This window comes from Nyctibius grandis, chromosome 17 (assembly GCF_013368605.1).
Source record: "Nyctibius grandis isolate bNycGra1 chromosome 17, bNycGra1.pri, whole genome shotgun sequence".
Taxonomy (NCBI): domain Eukaryota; kingdom Metazoa; phylum Chordata; class Aves; order Nyctibiiformes; family Nyctibiidae; genus Nyctibius; species Nyctibius grandis.
This window is the reverse complement of record NC_090674.1, coordinates 7,118,289-7,142,424: the sequence shown is the minus strand read 5'-3', so window position 1 is coordinate 7,142,424 and position 24,136 is coordinate 7,118,289. Positions and strand designations below refer to the sequence as shown.

The 24,136-nt window shown below is 39.0% G+C and overlaps 1 protein-coding gene across 1 annotated transcript in view; it reads right to left on the bottom strand.

Moving 5' to 3' along the window:
- The window catches only part of PLCH2 (phospholipase C eta 2), a 62,071-nt gene that overhangs the window by 26,556 nt on the left and 11,379 nt on the right, over nucleotides 1-24,136 (bottom strand). Inside the window, 3 exon segments of the mRNA XM_068414725.1 lie at nucleotides 805-934; nucleotides 1,566-1,809; nucleotides 2,159-2,305. Of these exon segments, the coding sequence (XP_068270826.1) occupies nucleotides 805-934; nucleotides 1,566-1,809; nucleotides 2,159-2,305 (521 nt within the window).

Here is a 24,136-nt window from a genome sequence, read left to right as displayed (position 1 = left end):
CAGACAACACTTCGATGGTCTATGAAGAAAAGCTTATCCAGCACTGCCTACTTTGTTCTCAATAAAGGAGTTGTCAGCGTATTTGCTCATCTTCACTGTAGACATGTTTAAGCACATTTCAGGCCACAAAATTAAAAAAATAACTCCTCCAATACTCTCACAAGGTACAGCCTGCACCCTAAAGGTAACAACTTTGTGTATGGACACAACCAGGACCTAAAAGAGTAGCACATACTCTTGCAGAGATGGGATTACGACCATTCATCCCAATAGCCAGTACTTTTGGAATTTAAGGAACTTTCACTTGGCAGAAGACACCTGTCTTGCACAAACTATTATTTAATGCAGTAGAATGCAATGTCAAAGAAGTAGTTCTCAGCAGTGTAAAAACCACGACAGATAGGGAAGTTTGCATACTGGATAGTTTATTAGTACCAGTTATTGGAGGATATTGGATACTTTACTAGATCATATTTATTAGAGAGAACATAATCAGAGGAGGAAATGTGACTGAGTTTCAGGTCAACAAGTACAGCAAAAAAACAGTCTTTGTACTCTGTGTCTCTATGTTATGTAACACCAGAAGGTACCTGCTGTAATGCCTTTTTCTATGAATAACGATTTACCTATGACGTGTTTCTGGACCTCTTTCCAATTTACCAAATGGACTGTGTAGTCTCTCTCAGTAGAGTGGAAACAAACCAGCTGCTGAAGTATTTACAACCTCTCCTACTCGGTTTCATGTTAAATCTCCAGCAGCAAAATCCTTGTTCTTTTAGAAAAAAATACATTTTCATTTCTCACCTTAAACATCTGCTTGACTTTTTGGCGGGGTAGGTTCACATTCAGTTTGTGCATTAGCTGGAGCACTTCACTAATACTCAGACTGCCATCACCATTTTTATCTGCCTCATCAAATGTCTGCTTCAACCACATTGAACAGGAGTTAAGGAACAGCACGGAATATTAAGGGATATTACTGAATATTATGTATATATGAATTTTTTCTTGTTAGAAAATACTGTATATGTCTCTGGAGATGAAAGAAAGTTCAAGGCAATATATAACTCTACTCATGTTATTTCAGTAACAGTTTCTAGACTTGCTGTGCTCAACATGCAACACATGCTGTTTACCCATCCTACAGCACAGAAGAACTAACTTCTGAGCGAACTGCAATGTTGCAGCACACTTCATCCTGTATAATAAATGAAATGGACAGCTTTACACAGGGAGTAACAGATGAAAGAATATACCTGTATATTTTTCAGCCCACTCCAGTCATTTATCGCCAAATCTTGCCCAGCACAATCCTCTTCAAGCACTCCTCTGTCTCTGGAAACAGGGAATATAATGGGAACTGCTTTGAAGCTTTGAGCCTAGCGCTTACTTTTAGCGAAACAAATACTTGAAGGAATCCCCGTGCTGTTGATAGCTCTCCACCACTGGGAAACCATAGAATCATAGAATGGTTTTGGTTGGAAGGGACCTTAAAGATCATCTAGTTCCAGCCCCCCTGCCACAGGCAGGGACACCTTTCCACTCAGACAGTACAAGAAGGATATTGGTCTCTGGTCCTTTGGCGTTTTGAGAGGCTGTCTTCATCACTGATCCCTGCCATCAGATATTTGAGCCCCGTGATCCAGGTGCGTGCTTCCTCTCCACTGGAAGATACCAGGTCAAGAGATTCCATATGGTCTCCATAGTAGATGCTGAAGCAGCAGTTGGGATCAAAACTGCCATCGGCATAACGCTGAAAGATCTCTGATTGCTTCCCCTCACAAACCTCCTGAATAGAGTCAATAGAAACTAGAATGACAAAAGCATGTATTTCATTAATGACTGTGTGCATGTCCTAGGCCAGGCAGGATGCATTTATCCTGTAGAGAAAGGGCCCAAACCTCACATTGTAATGTCCCCAATTCACACAGGTTTTGCCTGCAACTCATTTACAACACACCACACCACTGCAACCTGCACAGCTAACAGCAGCAACTTAATCTTTCTAAACTATTAATCATAAAATCATTTACTGCCCTTCAAGTACGACATTCTTCTTGACCAGCTGTGAATGAGACAAATCCTTCATGCTCGTTTGTTTATAAGAGGGCAAGATCCTAGGAGGAATCAGAAGCAAGGTTCTGTGGCTGACACTCACTTTTGGCTTTCTCATTCTTTCGAGAGGGTCTCCAGCGAATACATGACTTGTGCTCATCCAGGTAATAGAAGCGGACCAACCCTTTGGAGCTGCCACGGAGTTTGATCATTTGGGTACCAGCTTGCATGGAACTCATACATCTTTCCACTGAATAGAGAAATGAAGCGATATCAGTAAGTCAGACTTTGCTCCCTTTAGAACTGCCCTTACAGGAAGAAAACATACCAAGCAGCTGCCAAATCAACAGTTCAGGTCAAAGGATGAGATTTCCTGTACTGTCTAATAGAAGAGGTCAGGTTATATGATCAAACGGTCAGAAAGATTCTTGGCAACTGTGGACTTACCTGTAAATGTGAAAGTTTTCATTCCCATATTAATAGGTATGAAACACACAGATGTTGGAATTCGTGCAGGGTACATACCCTTCTCAAGACCATCTCCTACAATATGCAAAACTTGCACTGGACACAGTAGGAAATTTCACCTGGAAGTTCGGATCCTTGGCCAGCAAAAACCAGCACAGTTCCATCCATGTCAGGAAAGTTATTTTCACTACGCCTCACGTTTTTGCCTCTTAAACATAGAGTAACCTTGTGGCACAACTTCAACAAGTTTTTTCCACATTCCTCTCTGTAAATTCTGGAGTTCCTGTCGGCACTATCACCGTTCAGAAGTACCATGGCTTCGTATGAAGCAGTTTAGTTCACATTCTGTCTATTCAGAATCCAATGAAAAAAAAAATTAATTACCCAACTTGGTCATCAAAAGTATTCTAGGAACCCTAAAAATAATTCAGAGTTTTATGTACAAACAAGTCAAGAGTTAATTTTAAAGGCAGAGAAATGGTTTAACAGCAAGAAGGTGATTAGAATCCAGTGTGTGACTGCAAAGATGAAGCCAGCTTCAAGGCTACATTCTTATAAAGAGGCCTACAGTTAGGGGCAAACCCAGTAATTTTATCCTATGCCAGTCAGGGAAATGTATAGCCAAACAAAAATCCTAACGAGCAGAAGGAAGCATTATTATGATTTGCCTTCTCTAATATAAATAGTATTTTGCTGTGCTCAAAAAGATTCCAAAATTTTCTTCTTGGGAAGACGACGAAAGAACACCACTAAGCAGATATCATTTGCACTGATCAATGTTTTTTGTAAGGCACTCAGATACTACAAGGATAAGTATGAATAAAAAACTATCAGTATTTTTTTTTCTGTTGTATAACATATGAGTAAAACCTCACCTTTGCATTGAAGTGGATCTGAAATATCAGTTAAATACAGTTATGACTGAGTTCTAAAACACATCGAATGCTAATGAAGTTGGATTTGTAGCCCATAACCTGGTGCTGTGGAAGACCTGTGATTTTTCTCATAAGCACCTTAAGTTCAGAAGCTCAGTTCTACAAATACTTATCCAGATAAGCTGCTCCCAGCATGTGAACAATCCTAATAAGCAAACTCAGAAAAACAACTCTCCCTATTAAAGCAGTTACAAGATTAGGACCTAAAATGCCTAGTGGATCTACAGAATTATTTTTTAGCATTCAGTCCTAATTCATAAACATTTGCCCACCGTTTGTCAACACCCACGACTGATGAAACACAAAGCACATTGAAAACACACTAATAAGCAGAGTAAAATAGAACTACTAGCAGCACACTTTTTGGGGGGGATTTAGCTGAACTAATAATATTCACCTTCTGATCACGCTCTAAATCAAACTGTCAAGTATCAGTTTCTGGAATAAGCACAAGGAAATTCAGACAATATTCCTGACTCACTTGTTAACACCAACGTATCGCAATATGTCTGCAAGAAGGAAACCAGACTTTAAAGGAACTGTTTGATCTTTCACAAGAGAAAGTCTGAGGCAAAGCTATGCTGAATTTACCAGCATCATTATTTTGAAGCTCCTTTTGTAAAAATACAATGTTTTCAGAGTGACAGAACAACACTTGGACTTCTGCAAACCACGGAAAACCTTTATAGCCCAAACGTTTACTTCTGTCCAGAAGCAAGAACACCCATTTTCATTCCCTACAATAAAAATCCCTCAGTCTTCCAAAGAATCATTTTTTGGAAGAAATGGCTCCTATTTATCTTCAATTAAGGCTGAAGTTTTCTTCTCAGTTAAATAATATTTTGCACTTCAATAGTACCTTTTTGCAGAATTTAGTGGAGGTTCAGCTCTCTTTTGATCTAAGGAGTTGCCTCAATTTGCACCTGGACAAAATACAGTCAGGGAGAGAAGATGGATCTCTGTCCTGCAGCAAAAAGCAATGTCAGATTGCTCCTACGGCAGAGCAGGAAACAGAAATGTAGAACACTTAGTTCCATTCGTGTGTTCTTACAAAGTAGCACTAGACTGACACAGCGAAAAGACTTAAAGTGATTCTTTCATAGTTCATAGTAACATTTATAGTTACTATAAAATGTTTTAAAGTAACAATAAATAACAAAACTACACAAATCAAATTCCTACAATTTCTCCTGATACAAGGAAAAAAAAAAAGCCCAATTTCAAGCTTATTGTTAGAAAGGTGTTCTAATATCCGTGAATTAATTATTTATGGTTCAATAGCATTATTGTTGTTTAGGAGTTTCTGGGTTTGATGTAAATGTGTGAAGGAGTGGGAGTATTTTAGCATGTGAGCATGAAAAGAAGCTAGAGGGATTGAGTCATTGAGTATTTTTACACATGGACCAGCTTTGTCAAAAGGTTCACGTCCAAAGTTCAATCCGGCTCCAGGTTCTGTCGTGCAGCTCTGGCCCTCGCCAGTCTCGTTAAGGCCGGCACCACACAACTCTGCTGACTTCTGCCCTATTAACAGAGTCTGACAAGATGCATCCTGATTGTCTGCTTCAAAACAACTGCTCTTCTAAATGCTATAAGGAGAGGGGAACAGATTTCAGAGGCTTATTTCTCTTCAGGGCCTCCAGAAGCTGCAACACCTTTGAGAGCCTAGAGAAACCCCTCCAGCACACGTGCACTATACGGGCAAGCTGTTCCCTTACAACATTGCCAAACCAAAACAGCTTTCCCACATGCAGACAGAGGACTCCCACACTTCTCATACATTCAGCACTGCAAGTCCATTGAAGAGATTATAATTGCTACATGTTTCTAAAAGTCTCACCAGAAATGGTTTTGCAGCTATAACTGGCTCATCAACTAGGCTTGCTGGTTTTATTGCCTATTTAAAAGAAAGGCTGCTATGAAGCAAACGGACCCTGCTCAGGTAGCCAGTGAAGGTTAAGGTCTTGCCACTGTATATCAGTATTCAGAAAACAACCTCTCAAGAGTCCAGTGACCTACTATGAAAGAAGACAACAGAGATACTTCTAAATGTTCATTTCAAAGACTGACAACTACAAATATTGCATGAAAATCAAAGAATTAAGAGGTGTACAATTCCTGGCAGACAGCAAACCTATCTTACTGTGCGTTTGGAGAGGGAGATAGATTCTATCTATGCAATCGAAAATTTCAAAAGGTCTGCAGGTGTCAAAATGTACAACTTGGCATTTGCTTTTCCAGAAGAACGTAAAGAAATCAGTAATGAAATTATAACTGAGAGGTTCTTGAAGACCAAAGGAATTGCACTAGCAACATGCGAAATAACACAGGACTAGGGCTGTGTCTGAAGTTCTCCCTTCTTTTCCGCTCCCCACACTACTGCTAGACAAAGTTGTCACTAAATAAGATTTAAACATGAAAGCTTTCAAGATTATACCATCTTGCTCAATGAAGTGGCAGGTATTCAGCCTGCATCTTACCAACGTGGCCGATTTTCCATCTCGGAGAAGCTACGATGCTGCCACCAAGCCAGAAAAACTCTTCAGCCAGACGGGCCACTGAGAACTTATTTTGAAGCAAGGGAGTTTTTGAGGCATCCATATCTCAGACAAAGGGCAGCTTCAGAATTGAGTACAAGCACTGGCGGCCTTAGGAGATATCAAGATTCTGTAGTACACACTCTCAACGTAATGGCATAAAAATATTATCACAAAAAGCAATCGGTGATCTCCAAAATCCAGCGGTATTTTTCAGGTTGTTACAGAGCAGTTTCACAGTAAATTTAGGCCTCCTCCCCGGTCCAGATTTAGACTATTAAAAGCCCAACAAAATCCTTTTTATTCTATGCGACGTACCTACATGTCTATTTTTGAGGATTGGGCGGGTTTCAGTTCAACTTTTTAAAGAAGACACACAATGGACATGGACAGGCCACGAGGCAAGATGGGATGTAGATTAATCCATTTCTGGACAGAAAGGCCTCCCGATGATAGTCTTTTCCCTTTGCTATTTTACCAGTTGCTAAGCATCCACCAAGACATTAATTCACAGTTGTCAGCTTCTCCATGCCACTTCCTCCTCCGGACAGCAATTCCTACATAGAGGTACCCCTTTTATATATTTGATTACTAACAGATTTGCAAGTCCCACTCTTGCTGAGGGCTCTGCTTGCTCTTCAAAACCAACCAACAACATCCATTGCAGTAAATAAATGCAGTTAATAGTACAATATATTCCCCTCTCTGCCCTCCTGAGCCACCCTTGCCTTTCACTGGGAGTCTGTCCAGGTGCTTAAGCTCTTCATTCTCTTTCCAGGTCTGAAAAAAAAAATGAAGAATCACATTTTCTTCTTGTACAGCTCTTCAAAACATCATTGCACCAGTCTTCATCTTTTCTCGGAAGGTTCTCCTCAGTATTTTAATGGACATGTCTGATAAAAGAAAGAACATTTCTCTCTAGGCAGTAAAAACTAGATACGATGCAAACACAGCAACACATGTTTGCTTGAAATCCTAAATCCATCACACGCACTAATCCTAAAGCTGCGGTTCTGCCCTATCCAGTCAAGGGATTTAGGTGACACGTTACAGCTGCAGGAAAAAAAAAAAGGAGGTTTTAAAAAGTGCTTTCTTCTTCTTCCTCTTCTTCTTCCTTTTTGCCTGCAGCATCTTTCCATGTCACAACCCATTTAGGAATGTCTTTGCAAACTGACACAACCCCATAGAAGATGATGCTTGCTTAGGATACAAGCCAGGCAGCTACGCTGTACAGAACAAATGCTGCACACAGAATCCAGGAACAGTGAGTGTGCTTGAAAACTGACAGAGATAAAAGCAGGTAAGGATTAATTTTCAAAAAAGCACTAAGTCACTACCTCATTCCATTTGAAATGCATCCATTAAACTCTAAATACAGAAATCTGTCATTTATGTTATCACAACCTCTTAATCTACATTAAGTTTTAAGTACAATATACAATTGCTCTTGCCATCTGTGATGTGTACAAGAAGCCTTATATGCTTCTAGCTTGATGAGCTAAACACAAATTGCTCGTTTAAAAACACATTCATTAAGTGCTTCCTACTCTTCCTTTCACAGTTTGAAAAAGCTTTAGAGTAGTTAATTCTAGAGATGATTCACTCTTAATTAGAAGTTGTTTATTTCACCACCTATGCGCAGAGTTCTTAGATTAGGCTGGACTCAGAGTTTAACCACAGACTAATTCCAAAGAAAAAACAAACTGGGTCTGTGCTAAGGGTCAACGGTGGCAATAATGCTACGAACACTCTTGTCACGTTCTGCTATTTATTCAAACACATCAGCAATAGCCTTCCACTCTCCTAAGGCATCTTTTAAGAGTAACCAGAAAAGAACTATTTCAATATTCAATTTAAAGTTAGATTTGTAATCCAAAGACAGCTCAGAGAAGGTTAATTTAAATCCTTTTAGCTGGCACTATCAATCACATAAACAGAGAAAAATGGAATCTTTCAAAAAGTCCCTCTATTTACTGATAATGCTGGATGCGAGGTAACAGTGTGGGAAGGCAACAGGAAATAGCAAAGGGTTAAACGTGACATAATCCCTCTCCCAACTCTTAAGCATACTGAGCTGAGTACTTAGGATATAAGCCTATTGAAATGGGTTTCTATTCTTGCCTCACTTGACATCCTCAGAAAAATCTTGCTCACCTGACACAACATGCAGATTAAAGACTTCTTTCCACGGCACTTTAGAAACTTATTATTCTTTGAATGTAACAAAGGCTCTTCATGCCACAAGAACATTTGAAAACCAACAGTGTTTGAGTCTGCAGGCTGGGCTGTGGCTTCGCTAAAAGCGAAGGATGGATGGATTCAGGTGTACCTAATAAATCAGTTTTCAAAGATCAATACATTGACTGCCAGAGACATTAAGTATTACACACCTGATACTGTAATTGACCTGTAAATCCACAAGGATTAGACTTGTAACTTCACAGCTATGCACTCCATTTATCCTTGCATGAGCACACTACAGACCCAGTTAACAAACTAACCTCATCACAAGAGGCTGATTCTAAAAAAAACTTAGAAACACACGGGCAGCAATTAGTATACACATATTAACTTTAATACAGGTATCACTATTTCCCACTTCCCCTCCAGGGAAGTCTTGCTCCTAATGGCTGTAGAATAAAAAGAAAATTCTAACATAACTCCACTCTGCTGACCTTTGACATGGGCACAGCCAGAGCTATAGCCTACTACAGACTGCCAGACCATCTGGACAGCGACGCTAAGCGCAGTAATCCACACGCAAGATTAAAGCCACACATCCTGCCCATGGCGAGTTGAAGCCAGATTATTTTACTAGCTGCTGTCTCTCACCCACCATGCTCCAAAGCTTAATATTTTTGCACTGGCTCAGAATATACTCGAGTTATTCAGTTTGACTGAAATACATCTGTCTTCAGTACGCATCAATTTACAAGGCCACTAATTCCACTGGGAGAAACAGCAATGGCTGTACCATGGCGTGTCCTGGTGCATCCTTTTAGTATTGGAATTCACAACGGGTAAGCCCTGAGACAGCTCCTTCAGCTAAGCAACCACAAATATTCATATTTCCAGGGCTTTCCAAAACTGGTTAGAAAGTCACAGTATTAAAATGAACTGATCCTGAAATCCCTTAAATTACTTTATTCACATGAAGGAATATTTGTGGAACTGGGACCCATTAGCAACAGCACTAACGTAATGACAACAATTAGTCTGCCTCCTTCCACGATGTTTAGTTCTCTTGAGCTCATCTGAAAAAAATGATGCAATTATTTTAATTAAGTGACAATAGGCTTTGTGTTTGAGCCTTCGAGTAGGTTTTGCATTAAGGAAGACTGTTTCTTTAATAAATATATTAAGATTTTTGTGTCATGTTTTATCAATGAAACTGTAAAAATATTATTAACCCTTTTCCACTTAAAACATGCACCATCTTTGAGAGATTTCTATAGTTTTTGCCTTCAATGATTAAAATACAATAACAATAGCCTACTAACGTACTCTACTAAGGATTCTGATGCTGGTTTTGGCAAAGGAAATTAAATTTCCAAACTATCTTTAGTAAAAAGGATTTAAAAGCTATCTGAACTTTTTTTATTGCAAAGCTGTAATAATGAAATTTTGTTGATTGTAGAAAAATGTCAGCATAAAATAAAGATTTTAAGACTACAAATGTTGCTCTAAGGTCACCTTGTTTCCAGCCTCTAACTTGTATAAGAAAACGTCCCTACACACTTAATTGAAGTAAGATCTTAAACTCTTTACATTTAAAGATCTTTCAGCACTTTACCATCTGTTCAGTGACATGGGTCATAAACACTGGAAGGGAGATTAAGACAGGTTGGGAGGGAAGCAATGCATCAATATTACTGAATGCCTTCTACAAAAACACCTCTAAGGATTCAAGAATCCAAGGCAAAACTGGTACAGGAAAACAAGACAGATTGAAAGACATTCAGAAGACAGCTGCTACTGAAATGCATCACCACAAATTGACTTTAACTCACAAACTTGGCTTCCATATTTGGGGTGAATTTTAATATATTCTGCCTGTAAAAGATTCAGAACTCTTCTAGACCTTCCTTTTGTGCCACGTACATTTTAAAATATGTGACAGACTCCTTATTTCTTCAAACATATACCAGTTTCATGAAACATGGAAAAAATGGAGCTGCATCGTCTTTAGGAATAAGCCAGTGTCTGTCTTCATTCAACGGTGTCCTCAGCTTCTCTCTCAGCTAAGAGACAGCCCTGTAAGGGTATACTGTAAATGGAACCTCTGCTCTCCTACGTTAGCCCATTTGTTCACAAGGTGCTTCCACCAGCTAGCTTAGAACGACACCGCCTGGCAGAAACACTGAGCTGGTGAACATCCTGAAACCTCAGTCTCTGCGTCTTCTAGCTGCAAACAAGGAACCTGAATAACTGTTACATGGATGATTCTCCAGGGAGATCCCCAAGTGAGAGCACCTCTCATACCTTTTCAGAAGTTGGAAGCTGAACCTAGAAGAAAGAAGTCAAAAGGACTCTGAGTGACAAAATTCCTGCTCCATCATACCTTCCTCGAGGACTTTGTCTCTTTAAAGTACAAATGAATCCACAACTGTACATCAGGTTTCACAGAACAATAATTAGATGAGGAATACTTGGGCTGTCCCATCATGACATTGTCAAAACAAAAATATTCTGGTTTTCAGTCCCGAAACACTTCTGTTAGAAAATGCAATCAATAAAAGTATGTTAAATGAAAAGGTTTCAATCAAACTGTACCGTACTCAATCCAAAACTTGGGGATTTACAGCTTACGAAGATTTAAGAAAATCACCTTCTTTCCTTGGAACAAGAAAAATGCTTGCACATAGGAAATAGCTTCTCACCATCCTCTCTATTTAGCATCTTGTTAAATTAAAGCTTGCATGCTTCCAAATCTGTACACTCTATGCCAGCAATATGGCACAGGTAAATAAACCCTTATGCCAAGTTTTAAAGTATGCTTCAATTTTTTTGCTATTTAAATAAATATTGACAATGCCTAAATACATCTCATCATCTCTGCTTCATTCTTAAGAAATCTCAAAGGAGAATACTGGCTAATGTTTTCCTATTCTTCTGATGCAGACTGAGACTCTTCATTTATTTACCTGAATTATTTGCATAGTTCTCACTATCATTAAATCTGTAACAAACTAGAAGTATTCTTGGACTTGATATTATTTTTATTAATAAAGAATATCATTACCAAAATGGTCATAAAATACAGAAAAAAACAATGGCCATTTCTATTTACAATAGAAGATTTTTCTATGTGATGTTCTATGGACATCCTCTTTTTTTAAACTACAGTTCTGCTCTATAATGAGACTCTTCCAAGTCAATTTGCTTTAATTTTCACATTCTCATCCTTCTTCAGGTACTGGAACAGTATTTGCTGCAGTGATTAGTGCCTACACAGGTACAGCCACACCTGGCTGCATTACCTTTTCTCACTTTCTGAATGAATAGCACTGCTTTAGCTTATTTTTGGTAGGCTAATAATAAAGACACAGAGGAGTCAAAACCAGAGTTAATGGATACCAGGTTTGGTTCCAACACCTAAACATCAAGTTAGATCCAAGCATTTTTCCACTTTGGTAAAGTTTTAATCTAGATATGATTTTTTCAGCCCATGTTACAACAGAAAAGCAAACTTTAATGAGTGTGTCCTTCAAAAGATATGGCAAGATATTAACAAACGCGTGACTAAGTACTCTATTAGTTGAAAATACAGGGAGTCAGGGCTACTGATCTGCCTTCCCAAAGATGTGAAGGTGTTAGAATAGTATCCAGTGCACACAGAGCAGCTTTTCTGAACACACAGAAGTCATATTTCTTTACTTGTTGCATAACTATTGTAAAACCACATGCCTAACAGGCATAAAATACAAAATATATAGAGACAAGCAACTAGCCATTTGATTCAATTAAAACATATGGCAGGTAAGGGTTTCTCTCTCTGGGCTTTACTAAATAATTCAATGAGAATATAAAGTTTTAAAAAATAAAAACTGGGCTTTTGAGAATTGGTCTTGAATTAATAGGATTTCTTAAGAAGCCAACAGTACAGAAGGTGTGACCTCCAAGTTCAAACTGCAGAAAACTGCAGCATAGTTTTAACAGCTCGAGGCAGTTCACAGAGAGGACTGAATTCCTCCCTGGTATAACTCCACCAGCGACAAGTTCAACCCAAACTGATTCTGTGTGCTTTTCTTGTTTGATGAGTATAAAGAAACTATATCTAATTTGAAGTAAATCACATATTTAAAAAAATTAAAACAATACAGCTGACTCACAATAGTACTGGAGTCTCTTTTCTCTCTTCTAACGTGGGTAGCAGAAGGTCCATGGTTAAAAACAGAAAGCCTTTCTTTATGGTGACAGCTAGCTACTTAAGGGAGCAGAAAAGGGACATGAACATACCTGGTGCACTCCTTTGCACTCTTCATGCAGGAAGAAGCAGCCATTAGAGATGCATGTATTATTTAAGGTTTGGTGGTAACAGAAGTCGAAGGTATAGTACAGCAAACATTGCCTTAAGAAACTGCTATATAGTTGTTTTAAGCATTTAAGTTTGAATAACAGAAAACAACTGTCCAAGAAAGCTCTGCAAACTCTGCTTTTCTCTACAGTGAAACTAATTTCCCTCAAAAAGGTGGTTAAAATAACATCTCCCCTTACCTTTATCTGGGCTGAGGCATTTAATGTTGCTTGCATCATCCATATTCCAGGGAGGGAATCAAGTGAACAAAACACCAGAGGAAGCAGCAAATACCATACGTACATCACTGATATTTCAAAAGACTCTTCTAAATAATGAGAAAAATAACATTGCACATTGGTCTTTAGTGTCCCATCGGAAGGTTCCTAAGGATGCTTGCTGCCTCTGGTCTGAGCAAGCTCATTTTTTATTCCCTGTACAGTAGTATATCACGAGCTGCTGACAGGTAGAAACCAGCACAGGAGCTCAATGAATGTTACCAGCCTTTCACTGCAACTCAAGTGTTCAGCCACCTGGGATAACTGTTTATTAACTCTTTGTTTCCCTACTCTCAGACAGGACATATGGATGTATTTTGCTTCACTCCTTTGACAAAGAACTGAAGGAAAAACTTGTGGATGTTAGGAAATAAGTACAAAAGAGAACTAACTTTTAATTCCTCTCAGATGTATTTCGTTCAGTAGGCAACACACATCAACGTGGTGCTACTTCATTTAGGAAGGAAAAAAATTCTTTTTTATTTTAATGCCTCCCCTATATCAGTACAGCATCCTACATATTGTTAAGATATCCTCCCATACTGATAAAAATAGGTAAACTATTCTCTTTGGACTTCTGTCTGATTTCTTTTTGGCAAAGACCATATATTTGCCTCCTTTCTAACTTGCAAGGAAATATTAATGCAGAATGAATGGAAAATAGCTAGCAAACAATGCACGTTATTGTGTGCCGTGTCCCAAAACACAATGCACAAGAAGGCAGATGCAGACCTTGGAGGTCTGCCTAAATTCTGGAGAAAAATTTCAGCATCAATCCAGCAACAGGGTTGATAAACGAATGGAAAATAATTATTCTCTCCTTTAGAAAAGGAAAATTGACACATGGGGGCAGGGTAACAAGGATAAAAATATCCTGTTCAAAACACGTGGCATATCCGTTACAGAACCCTGCAGGCATCCACCCCACACAGATCTAGCAGGGGTTGTCAGGGTTGATCCTCTCCCCACCCCAACCGCAGCAAGTGAAGTCGAGCCATTTGTGCTGTTTGACATTGCTCTGTTGCCTTATAACACCTCATTTCAATCTTGACCTACTTAAGTGTGTATGCAAGGTGCTGTGTAATGCTCACAATTATCTTTCTCCCACCCCATTCAGTCTTTCCAAACTAGAAATGTTAAGTCTTGTTCATAGTTTCCAGTTGTTACAGCTAGATTGTCCTGTTTTCATTATATATCATCTTTGCATTTTAGGCATCAGTCAGCATTCCAGAGAGATCAAGATCTTTGCAAGCTCTGAAACAAAACCCCTACAATTTTCATTTAGGCATGAACCCCATTGTCCTGACCATCTAAGGAATGATTTCATAATTTGGCTTGTATTTTCAGCAAAACATTATCCTATTTGCTTACTCATTTTCAACACTAGCTATGTCCCCTGAGATACCATCTCCTGAGCAACTCAGTTCAGGAGCACTTGAGGAGCACTTATTCCAGCAGCCTCCTGGGGCATCATGTATTTACACCACATTACATTTGAGTTACTCCTACTGCATCCACTACATTTTTAACACACGCCTATCAGGGCAAATACCGAGGGCCCTCGCTACTGTACTGCACTGTGCAAGCTCAAGCTGACACAATATACATGACAGTGGCAACGGCAAAGGGCACAAAGATACTGCATACATCATGGTGATTTTATTACATGTAAAGAAACCATAAGCTGCACAATAGGGTGAGGTCTGGCAGTCATCCTCTGCCAAGCTTTTGAAAGGGATGATAATTTCATATATAGTCTGCTTGACTACTGATACACTGCTTAGTCAAGGATAATCAGTCACAATTCTTTACGCAGAAAGCAATATAGATTTCATGTGCTAGTAAATTAATTGCTATTCAAAGACTCCAGTCCTCACCAAAAGCAAGTCAAGAACTAATTTAGAGTATTTAGACTTGCATATCTAATTTAAATAAATTAATCTAACAGGTAAAACACATTTATGAAGGACATAGCATAATTTGTCCCAAGACAAAGCCTTGGTTATTAGTTGAAGCTTAGGCAGTTCATGCTGTTGCTCAACAAGAGCTTGGTTTCTTTCCTAGCTGGCCAGGATGATGGCCAGAGCTGAAGTGATTTCATCGTGTTTGTGCTCTTATCAATGGATTTTGGCTGATTCTCATCTTTAGTTTTTGAAAACCAGCTTCCCTATAACCAAGGCTTTGTCTCGTGACAGTGCTACAAACTAGAAGGTTATGTTATAATTTGACTATATATTCACCTGCACATTCATCCTTCATCCTGAGGCTCCAGAGGTACTGCTGTCACATATTACCACATTCTAAACCCTATTTCCTGACAGAAATAACAGATCTTATTGTCCAAGCCAGGGGAGGAGTGTTGTCACTCTGGGGACAAAATAAGGCAACTGGGAAATGCAGCACAACAATGTTATACTGCAGTTATGACAAAGTGGAGACAGTAACAAGGACATTCTAAATAACTTGTGCAAGTAGAGTACTCAGCTCTCATTGAAAACCATCAAACTCCATGCCAGAGAGTTCCATATCTCACAGTCCACGGCATCACTTCAAGACCTTCTATAAATCAACTTCAGCACATGTGGGTGTCTGTTCTTAAGTTTTGTTCCCATAGTTACCAATGTACTTTACCACAGGAGAAGACAGCAGGTGGCTAGACGTAGAACAAAATCTCCATTCCTTTAACATACCAAGAGTTGGGAAGTTTCAAATTAAGGTTTTCTTGCCAAATGTTTACAGGCAGTTACCAAGACTACCACAATCAGATCAGTAGGCTATAGGATCCTTCCATATATTTATTACTCAGTTGACAGTAAATTCAACAACATCCAGTAAAATGATACATTTTCAGCCTTGCATCTGATGATGTCATGGGGTTGCACAACCTAATGCAGAAATAGTTTCCTCTTTTTTTTTGTAATTTGAAATACTTCTCAGGTCCCCTTGATACCTTTACATCTGCGTTCTGCAGAGAAAATGTAAATAAGCCCAGCACACTGTGTACAAGACAGATTTCTCACAATAAAATTATCTTTGTGGGATAAAAAAAGTAAAAAAAAACACCAACAGTCTGTTCAACCAAAACAACAATTTACTTGAGGGTTCCTACCAAAATTATCACAGCTTTTAAGGTAATACCCTTTTCCATTTTCAACTAAAATAGAGGGTAAAATGCACTGACATTTTTCTGGCATTGAATGTGCTGCAAATAACAATGTGATGCTTTGCATTAATATGCACCGTTTTGTGACTTTTTGTATCATAAAATAAGATGTGGTACTGCATGCTGTGCCCTGCCTTTTGCTTTTTTAAGGTAGATGAACAAAGCTAATGTCATTCACGTGCCCAACGCCCCCAGGCTCGCTTACTGTCATGACAGCAGGAAAGGAACTAGAACTGAACAGTTAAATTTTTCTATCTGCTGTAGAAATCCTCTGCAACCTTAACCAGTTCATTTCCTGTACTACCCTCTCTGTAGTACTCTGCTACGCCCAGATCTAAGGCAACATGTGAAAGTTTCATCAAACATCACTGAAAACTCTAAAGCGTTAGGAACCTATCAGAATTCTGATTTCATAAATGGAATAACAGAGGCCCACAAAGACTACACCTCTTGCCCGAAGAACCCAGAAGCCAAGAGGATTTTCTGAGAATGGGCTCTGCTACAAGTTCTAAATGTTTCATCTAGAATTGAGTGAGCAGGAAACTGAATATGGATCACCTCAGTCCCATTTCATCACAGTAAACAAAACCATCTTTCTCATTTGCACTTACAACTTCCAATTTATAGTGGCCTCAGTGAACCGTGCCTACTCAGCCTCCGCTATGCACAACAGGGCAAATTCTGTTCTCCACTTCCACCTGCCTAGATGCAAAGTAGATCGACTGACTTTGATTTGTACCACTGGCTTTTCAGGTGAAGCAGCAATACTTCACACCACCGCAATGGCTGCAGTGGCTTTATATCAACCTTCAGCAGTTTGCAAGCTACTCATCATTCTTTTTTATCTAAGGTGCAAGCATCCACTTGAAGCTGTTTGGGGTTTCCTCTGGAGCTCCAGTATCTTCATTACTGAAAGGGTTCTGATGTTCTAGACTCATTATAAGTCGGGCTTTTAAGAAAATATTTATCAGCTCCTTGTTCTGCTGATCTCAGAACATGGTTTGCCCCTCTGCCAATTAAGACTGAATAAAAAGCATTTGTTAACAATTCCTGCTGCAAGTGTATTTTCTCTATTATACTAGCTGATGTCAGAACTAATCCTTCTAAACCCCATGTTGTTCACTGAAGGCCACAAAGCAGCTTTTAAATTTAACTTTAGGTCACTAGTAAAATCCTGGATTATCGACCAGTTTCACTAGCAAAATGATACCATTACAGCAAGCATTCGGTCTCCAGCAGCTTCTCAGAACCCCCACTGCTGGGCTGGCAATGGCAACTGGGGAAGGAATCTGAAACACACAAAGCAGCTAGAAGACAGCATCGGCAGGGAGAGGTCAGGTGCTGAGACAGGGAAGGGAGAAATATGATAAATGTGAGGAGCTGACAGCACAGGAACCCCTATGAGTAAAGGAGGTTTTGAAAATAGAGAAAAAAATACCCTCTGGCTTAGCATCATACTAATAATTGACATTATATTGTAACCATCCACAACACTGGAGTTCAGGTAGGAACACAGTTCACTGATGCAATATTCTGTGGGTTAGCAAATAGCTGTTGTTTCCAGGCAAGAAAATGAATTACTAACCGAGTGTACAATCTCTCCATAATTGGTACTGACAGCAAAGCTCACTCCTTTCTACAGTAGCCATGGTGGGCTTACTGCTCTTCAAAATGTATCGTATTTCTATATTTCAAAGTCCACCAAGTAATATTTCTGTTGAAGACTAGAAGGCAAGAGAACACAGAGAAAGTTGTTTTAACTGAGCTGGTTTAACCTGATTTTTTCATCACAGCACGTCTGAATTAACAATATGCACTACCTTTATTATTTCAGTCTTGGCTCCTTTTCTAATTCAGAGACTGGAAGAACTTAAATACTTTGTTGGCAGATTTTCTTCAAAGACCCATAAATCATCTTGGCCATTCAAGGTTTTTGGGGGATACACGCTCTTCCAAGAAAATCTCTATTAAGCAAGGTTGGAAGATGCTTGTGTCTAGCCAAGAACAGGTAAAGGCAGTAAAGAAAGAAGGGAAAGACAGTTTCAAATAGATCTTGGAGTCTTAAAAAGTCTTAAGAACTAAGGCTGAACTACCTACCACACTGAACTAGTACTGCTGAGTTCTCAGCCACTTTGATGAGCACTCCATAGTGCTACAACTTCAGCAACACATATACCATAAGCCTTTTTGCTGCATTTCTATTTCCTGTGGTGTTTTATAAACAAGTTTCCAACATGTTTTCAGACTGCTGACTAAGAATCTAGAAATGAAAGACAATCATCTGGGCCACCTTGCGTAAAGAAAACCACTTTGGTAAGTCATTTATATTGTCTGCAGGAGATAAAATCTACAGCTGCTCCAGTGACAGCTGCAGACAGACAGTTACAAGGTTTAGGCTGTTTTCTGCTGGAATCCATGCTACTTATTTTAAGATCATTAAAAGCAAAATATAAAAATCCCTTGGCTTACTGCTCCTCTTTGTCCCTTCTGGTTTTATAAATGAAAAGTCAAATGCTGTGTTATATCTTGCTGTACAATTGCTCTCACTGTAATATCATTAATTATCTAAAACTACAAGCAGCCCATATATAACAGTAAAATCAACCTTTGGGAGTGACTACATGGCTACGTAGGTACCTCGCCTCCAGCCATAGCTGTTTCCAAAATGCATTAAGTCTGTACAAACAGAATTCTCAGGCAAACATCTATCTGCCTCCAGGAATCAGAGAGCTAAGGGAAGGCAGATCTGAAAGGTATATTAGGAAGGAGTAGTGTTTGAAGTACAACCCTGCACTGTGGTATTCCCAATGTCTATATTTTATGGGGAAACAAGGGAAGAAAAATATTTTTTCCACTCACAAAGAGGAAGCCCCTACCAGAAGTTACACAGTCAAGCTGAAGTACACAGGCAGAACACTCCCACTGTTAACACTTGTGAAGACTCACTAGTGCCCTCCTGACAGCAAGAAGTATTTTATTAGAATGCATCAACCAGTGAAATTTTAATGCCTCTGCTATTTAAGATTAGAAGCTACTAAGCTTTTGTAAAGGTCACTCTCAGAATTTGAAGTCTTATTGCCCCTCTTTGAAGAACCTTTTCTCCAGTGGGAAGAAGGACATTTCTCAATGACAAGATGCATGTGCCAATCATTCAGCTTCGACCACAGACTTAGGAGAGATGGGCGGTCAAATCCTCGTTCTGTCACAGCCTTCCTGAGGAAAATCATAAGCCACCTAATTACTCTCTACCAGATTTTAAAAGATGGTTATGCCAGTAGGCATGTATATAAGTACCTAATTTTCAGAACCAAAGAGGCACCTACTTCCTATTTACTTGAAGAGGACTCAGACGTCTAGAACTTTTGAAGATTGCAGTAGCTGCCTACATGTATCTGGGAATGCAAATAATTTAAAAATCCATCCAACCTTAAAGCAGAGATTTTTAAGCTTCTGCCTTTCGGGAAATTGCAAAGCATTCGGTTATCAAGTGAATAAAGTCCACTTGCATACTTTTCTGAAAGCTGCATTAACTGAATTTCAAATTCACATTAACCAAAACCAAGTCAAACTTTACTGAAAGAGCTCTATTAGCCACTTCACATTTAACACTGATATTCACTAACTTTAAGTTGTTTTAACATCTCCTCCTTGGCTTACAGTCTGTTCTTTAAATCAAATGATCATGAGCTGCAAAAGTAGTATATAAAAAAAATATTACTCTTTCAGAAGAAACATCATCTACTTCCATAGTCACACCTTTCAAGTACAGTTTTAAAGGGAAGACTAGAGTATGGCATTCCTTACCCGTTGTGAGGCACTTTACCTTTGTTAGCATGTGACAGGACTGTCACATCATCAAAACTTTTAATTCAGTCACAACTATGACCTGGATTTCTGAACAGAGACACTGTTTTCAGACAGTTGAGCCACGAAGGGCTGAAAAATGCATAGGGAGGTGGTCTCAATTGCTAATTAGTAATAGAAGACAACATATGTTTGCATATATAAAAAGCAGCTGTGTTGCACTCAGCTCCATTGTTCCAAATACACTGAAAAAGATAAATGCATTGCTCTGGATAAGCACGAAGTAGATGAAGCATTTATGCTTTGTTAAACTTTCCAGACACTCCAGGGTGTTTGAAATTATGATGCATGTTAAATTTAAGCAGATTTGTTATTCACATGTTCTGAATGTAATGAACACTTCACTGCCTCACATTTCCTACTTAAAAAATAGCAAATTTTCTAAACAGAGAACACGTGTATCTTGTGTAGGTTTAAGAGAAAACCTTTAATCATATAGATACTCTGAAGTAACAATGAATGCCCAATTTTAAACATTATCCTATAGCTTTTTTATTTATGCACATACAACTTCGAGTGCCCACAAGAGCAGTTACAATAAAACTGGCTTCCAAAAGTGTTGGGCATTTGTAAGCCAAAGGGAACTTTGAGTACTTTGCACTTGAAGTTCTTAAATAAAGTTTCATCATGAAAATTCTAGCTAACACACTCGGATCACTCTACCTGATACCAAGATGAGAGCAAAACAATTCGTACTATAAGGCCTCATATTTCAATAGTTGCAACTCTAATACATGTCATTTGGGATAAACACTTTCCAAACTTTGTTTTCACACACAAGATTGAAGCAAAGGACAAAGATGCAGCTACACAAGGAAATCAGTATAGAGTTTGGAAATTATAGTTCACTAATTGCACTAATTTGGTCTCTGGATACTTATTAAGATGAGGCAATACACCCTTTTGCACAGTAAAAAGGCATTCCAAAACAGAACTTATTCCAGTGTACTTTGCATTTTGTAATATATAATAACCCCCCTAAGCAGATACTATTGGGAAAAGGGTGCAATTTCCAGTGTCAGATTTTCAGTGTATAGATGAACACCCCAAACGAGATATCCAAGACCTACTTGAAAATTTAGGGCATGTTTCTTTACTTCCAAGCACTCTTCTTATGCAATGCTTTAATTTAAACTAACCTGAGTACTGGTGCAGAATTAATCAGGTCAGTGAAAGGAGGCTGCTAGCCCCTTTACATATTTCTTTTTACTGCCAGTTCAACTGTTATTCTTCTATTTTTAAACCGGTTTCAAACTCAAGACCCACGGGGCAGGGGGGCAAGCCCTTCCCCAAAAATGCCACTGACAAGAGGCCAACACCCTCAGCTCCTGAGTTTTTTCCCCTTTTTTCTATAGCTTGTTTACTGGATTGTTAAGCATTCTGGCAGCAAATGGAAGGGGGTGGGGAAGACGACGAGCTGCCACATTTCTAAAATTAGCATCTTCTGTCTCTGAGAAGCCTGTGGAGATTTAAAAAATTAGGTTTCTCTGCAAGATGCAGAGATATGTGGAATTTAAACCGTGTTACACAGCTAAATCTTAAGCTGCCTCATACCAGAAAGCTAGTTCACCTTCCCTTTTTCTCCCCTGCTCCCAGCTGTCAGTCAGAGACCATCACCACAAAAAAAAAAGTCCATTTTATTATATAAAGTAATTGCATTCATTTGTCCTGTCATCCACAAGCAGCTCCATGATATCTTCCACATGAGCTTGCCTATAAACTCACAGACTCTTACAGGTCACTCCCGCTGTGCTGTCAGAGAAGCACTGTGGGGACTGCAGTTCCCTGTTCAGTGTGTTTTTCTCCCCCCAGATGTACTTTTTTTGGTCTTCAGGTACCATGTAATGCCCTGCTCAGAGAATGTGTTGTGTTCTTCTTCAGTCTTTAAAAGGCAAACACTCGTAATAGAAGCTGCTGCAGTTAACTGTATCACATATGCATGTGTAGATATAGCTGTTACTGTAGATATTGCCATTCTAATTCCAGAGTAGAAACAGTGATGTTTAACAAACATACTCTAATGAAAACACAATTAAAAGTTCAGTATTTTGATCTTTGTTATTTATTAATAAAACCCAGCACAAAAAGAAGTGATTGTGCCTCAGTTCCCATCACACTCATGCTACCAATACCATTTGCTCTGCACAAAAATATCAGAAGCAGAAATACATATCACTGCTAAATTAAAACTACAGTCACCCCTTTTAGATATTTCCTAGTAATTAAATGAAAGCACAGACTTCCATTTATTTCATTAGGCAGTCTGAGTACCAAAAAAATAGCCTGCATGCAGCAGCTTCACTGTTCTTGGTGATATCCTGTATCCACTTTACATTTGCCCTGACCTCTCAGGCACAGCCCTAGAAATTCCCCGGATCAGCCTTTGTTACTAAAAGCTGAGCTTAAAGGTGACCAATGGTCCCAAGGCATGAAACACCCCTACTCTTTCTTCAAGGGAAACTCCTGCCCACAACAACCCAGTGAATTTAGCCTGTCCTCATTGTCCACAGGCCATGTTTTGTTCATTCTTGGTAATAAATTATGAATGCCCCCCCCCCATAGGCATCTGTTACTCAAATCACCAGCTAAATAATGTATGAGTAAATGAAGAGACTCCTCTGAGAGGAGAGAACTGTGGGGGACTAAACTTTGAATCATGTGCTACAGCAGCAAGCATCAAAGCTTTACTATCAGGTTTGACCCCAGCTGGGTTTTATTTTTTAAAAGGGTTAGAACTAACCTCTTACGAACATGAACGGCTAAACAGCAGGGACGTGGCATGAAAGCTTGCCCAGAAATGCATGGAAAGAATTAAACCCCTAATGAAGAGACCTGCTAGAAGCACATGGGTACCAAGGGTCTTCACTATCTTCTATCAGTCTGAACTGGGACAGAAGGTCACAAGTGAATTGATAATTTTCACCAGAAATACATCGGCAGTTAATTCCCACCAACAGTGTTCTGGTTCAAGAGAACTGATGTGATTTGAAAAGACAAAGCCTGCAAATAAAACAAAAGGTGAAAAAGGGCTGCTCAGGGAAGTTTCTAAGCTTATAACAAGCTTAGAATGATAGAAAATTAGAATAAAGACAAGTGACAGTCCTTGACAATATTCACCTAATCAAACCACAGCCACACAGCTACACGTAGTAAGATCATAAACTTTGTTATTCTTAGTAGTTCATTATGAGGCAAATTTATAAACATATGTGCAAATAATTCATAGTTTCTGTTATGCAGTGATCTTATTGCTGCTTCAGGCAAAAAGAATCTGCATTAAAACACATCTGCAAAACTGTATTTCAAAACAATACCTCTGGAAAGGGGAAAAAAGGCATTACCATGCTGCATTAGGCTGTATCTCCACATAAGTCAACCGAGGTATATTCCTGGAACATCCAATTAAAGCTTGTTAGACCAAAGTTTGAATGAATTAGAAATGAACCAAAATTTGCGTAACAGATCAAAGGATGAAGGAAGAGTCGTAGTGTCATAAAGAGAAGGAAAGGGGAATTAGTTTCATCCTTGGATGCCTTATCTGATTACACTTTGTACACAAGGAGTCAAAGTATCCTGTATTATCTGGAAGTACTTGTTTTAGCCAATCTCTGATGCATTACTAGAGATATCTGATTATTAGCTGGCATGTTGAATTCCCTACCAACATTATATAGATAAGCAATTTTTCTTTCTTCATCCACATAAATTGGTTGAGCTTGGCAGCACTACTTGCAGTTTCATCCCATGGATGCATAAAAGCTTCGCTACATTTACAGATCCAGCAAGTCAGTCCATTTACCGTACTCATTCTCTTCATATTCTGCCCTTCTCTTGAGATGCAGACAACCTCCTGATTTACACCAGCCAAGCTGAACTGTTACCTTTTAAAAGTTTGTGACAACAAAACCAGTGCACCACAATTCGAAATTCCTAACAGATGCAGATGGCCCTGGAGCAGGAAGAACTCATTTAAATGGCAGCTAGCTTCCTCTCAGAAGTCTTCACTGACAGAAGTTCCATGAGGGCCATTGCTACAAAAATCCACATTTGCCTATTCCACCTGAGAGTTATTTCAACTTTTTGACCAGTCTTTCTCCTTAAAACATGACGCAACAGAATAATGATTTAAGGATCCTTCCTCTGTAACACTTTCCACGTGCATGTTCGTGCTATTACACATTTTCAGCACTCCCATGCCTCTAGATTATTAGAAATCATTATATAATAACTTCACATCTCCCTCAATGTTAGTGTTCATGTTTTGTCCTTGTAAAATACCTTCCTCTAGGACTCTTCAGAACAGTTAACTTACCAAGCCTTAC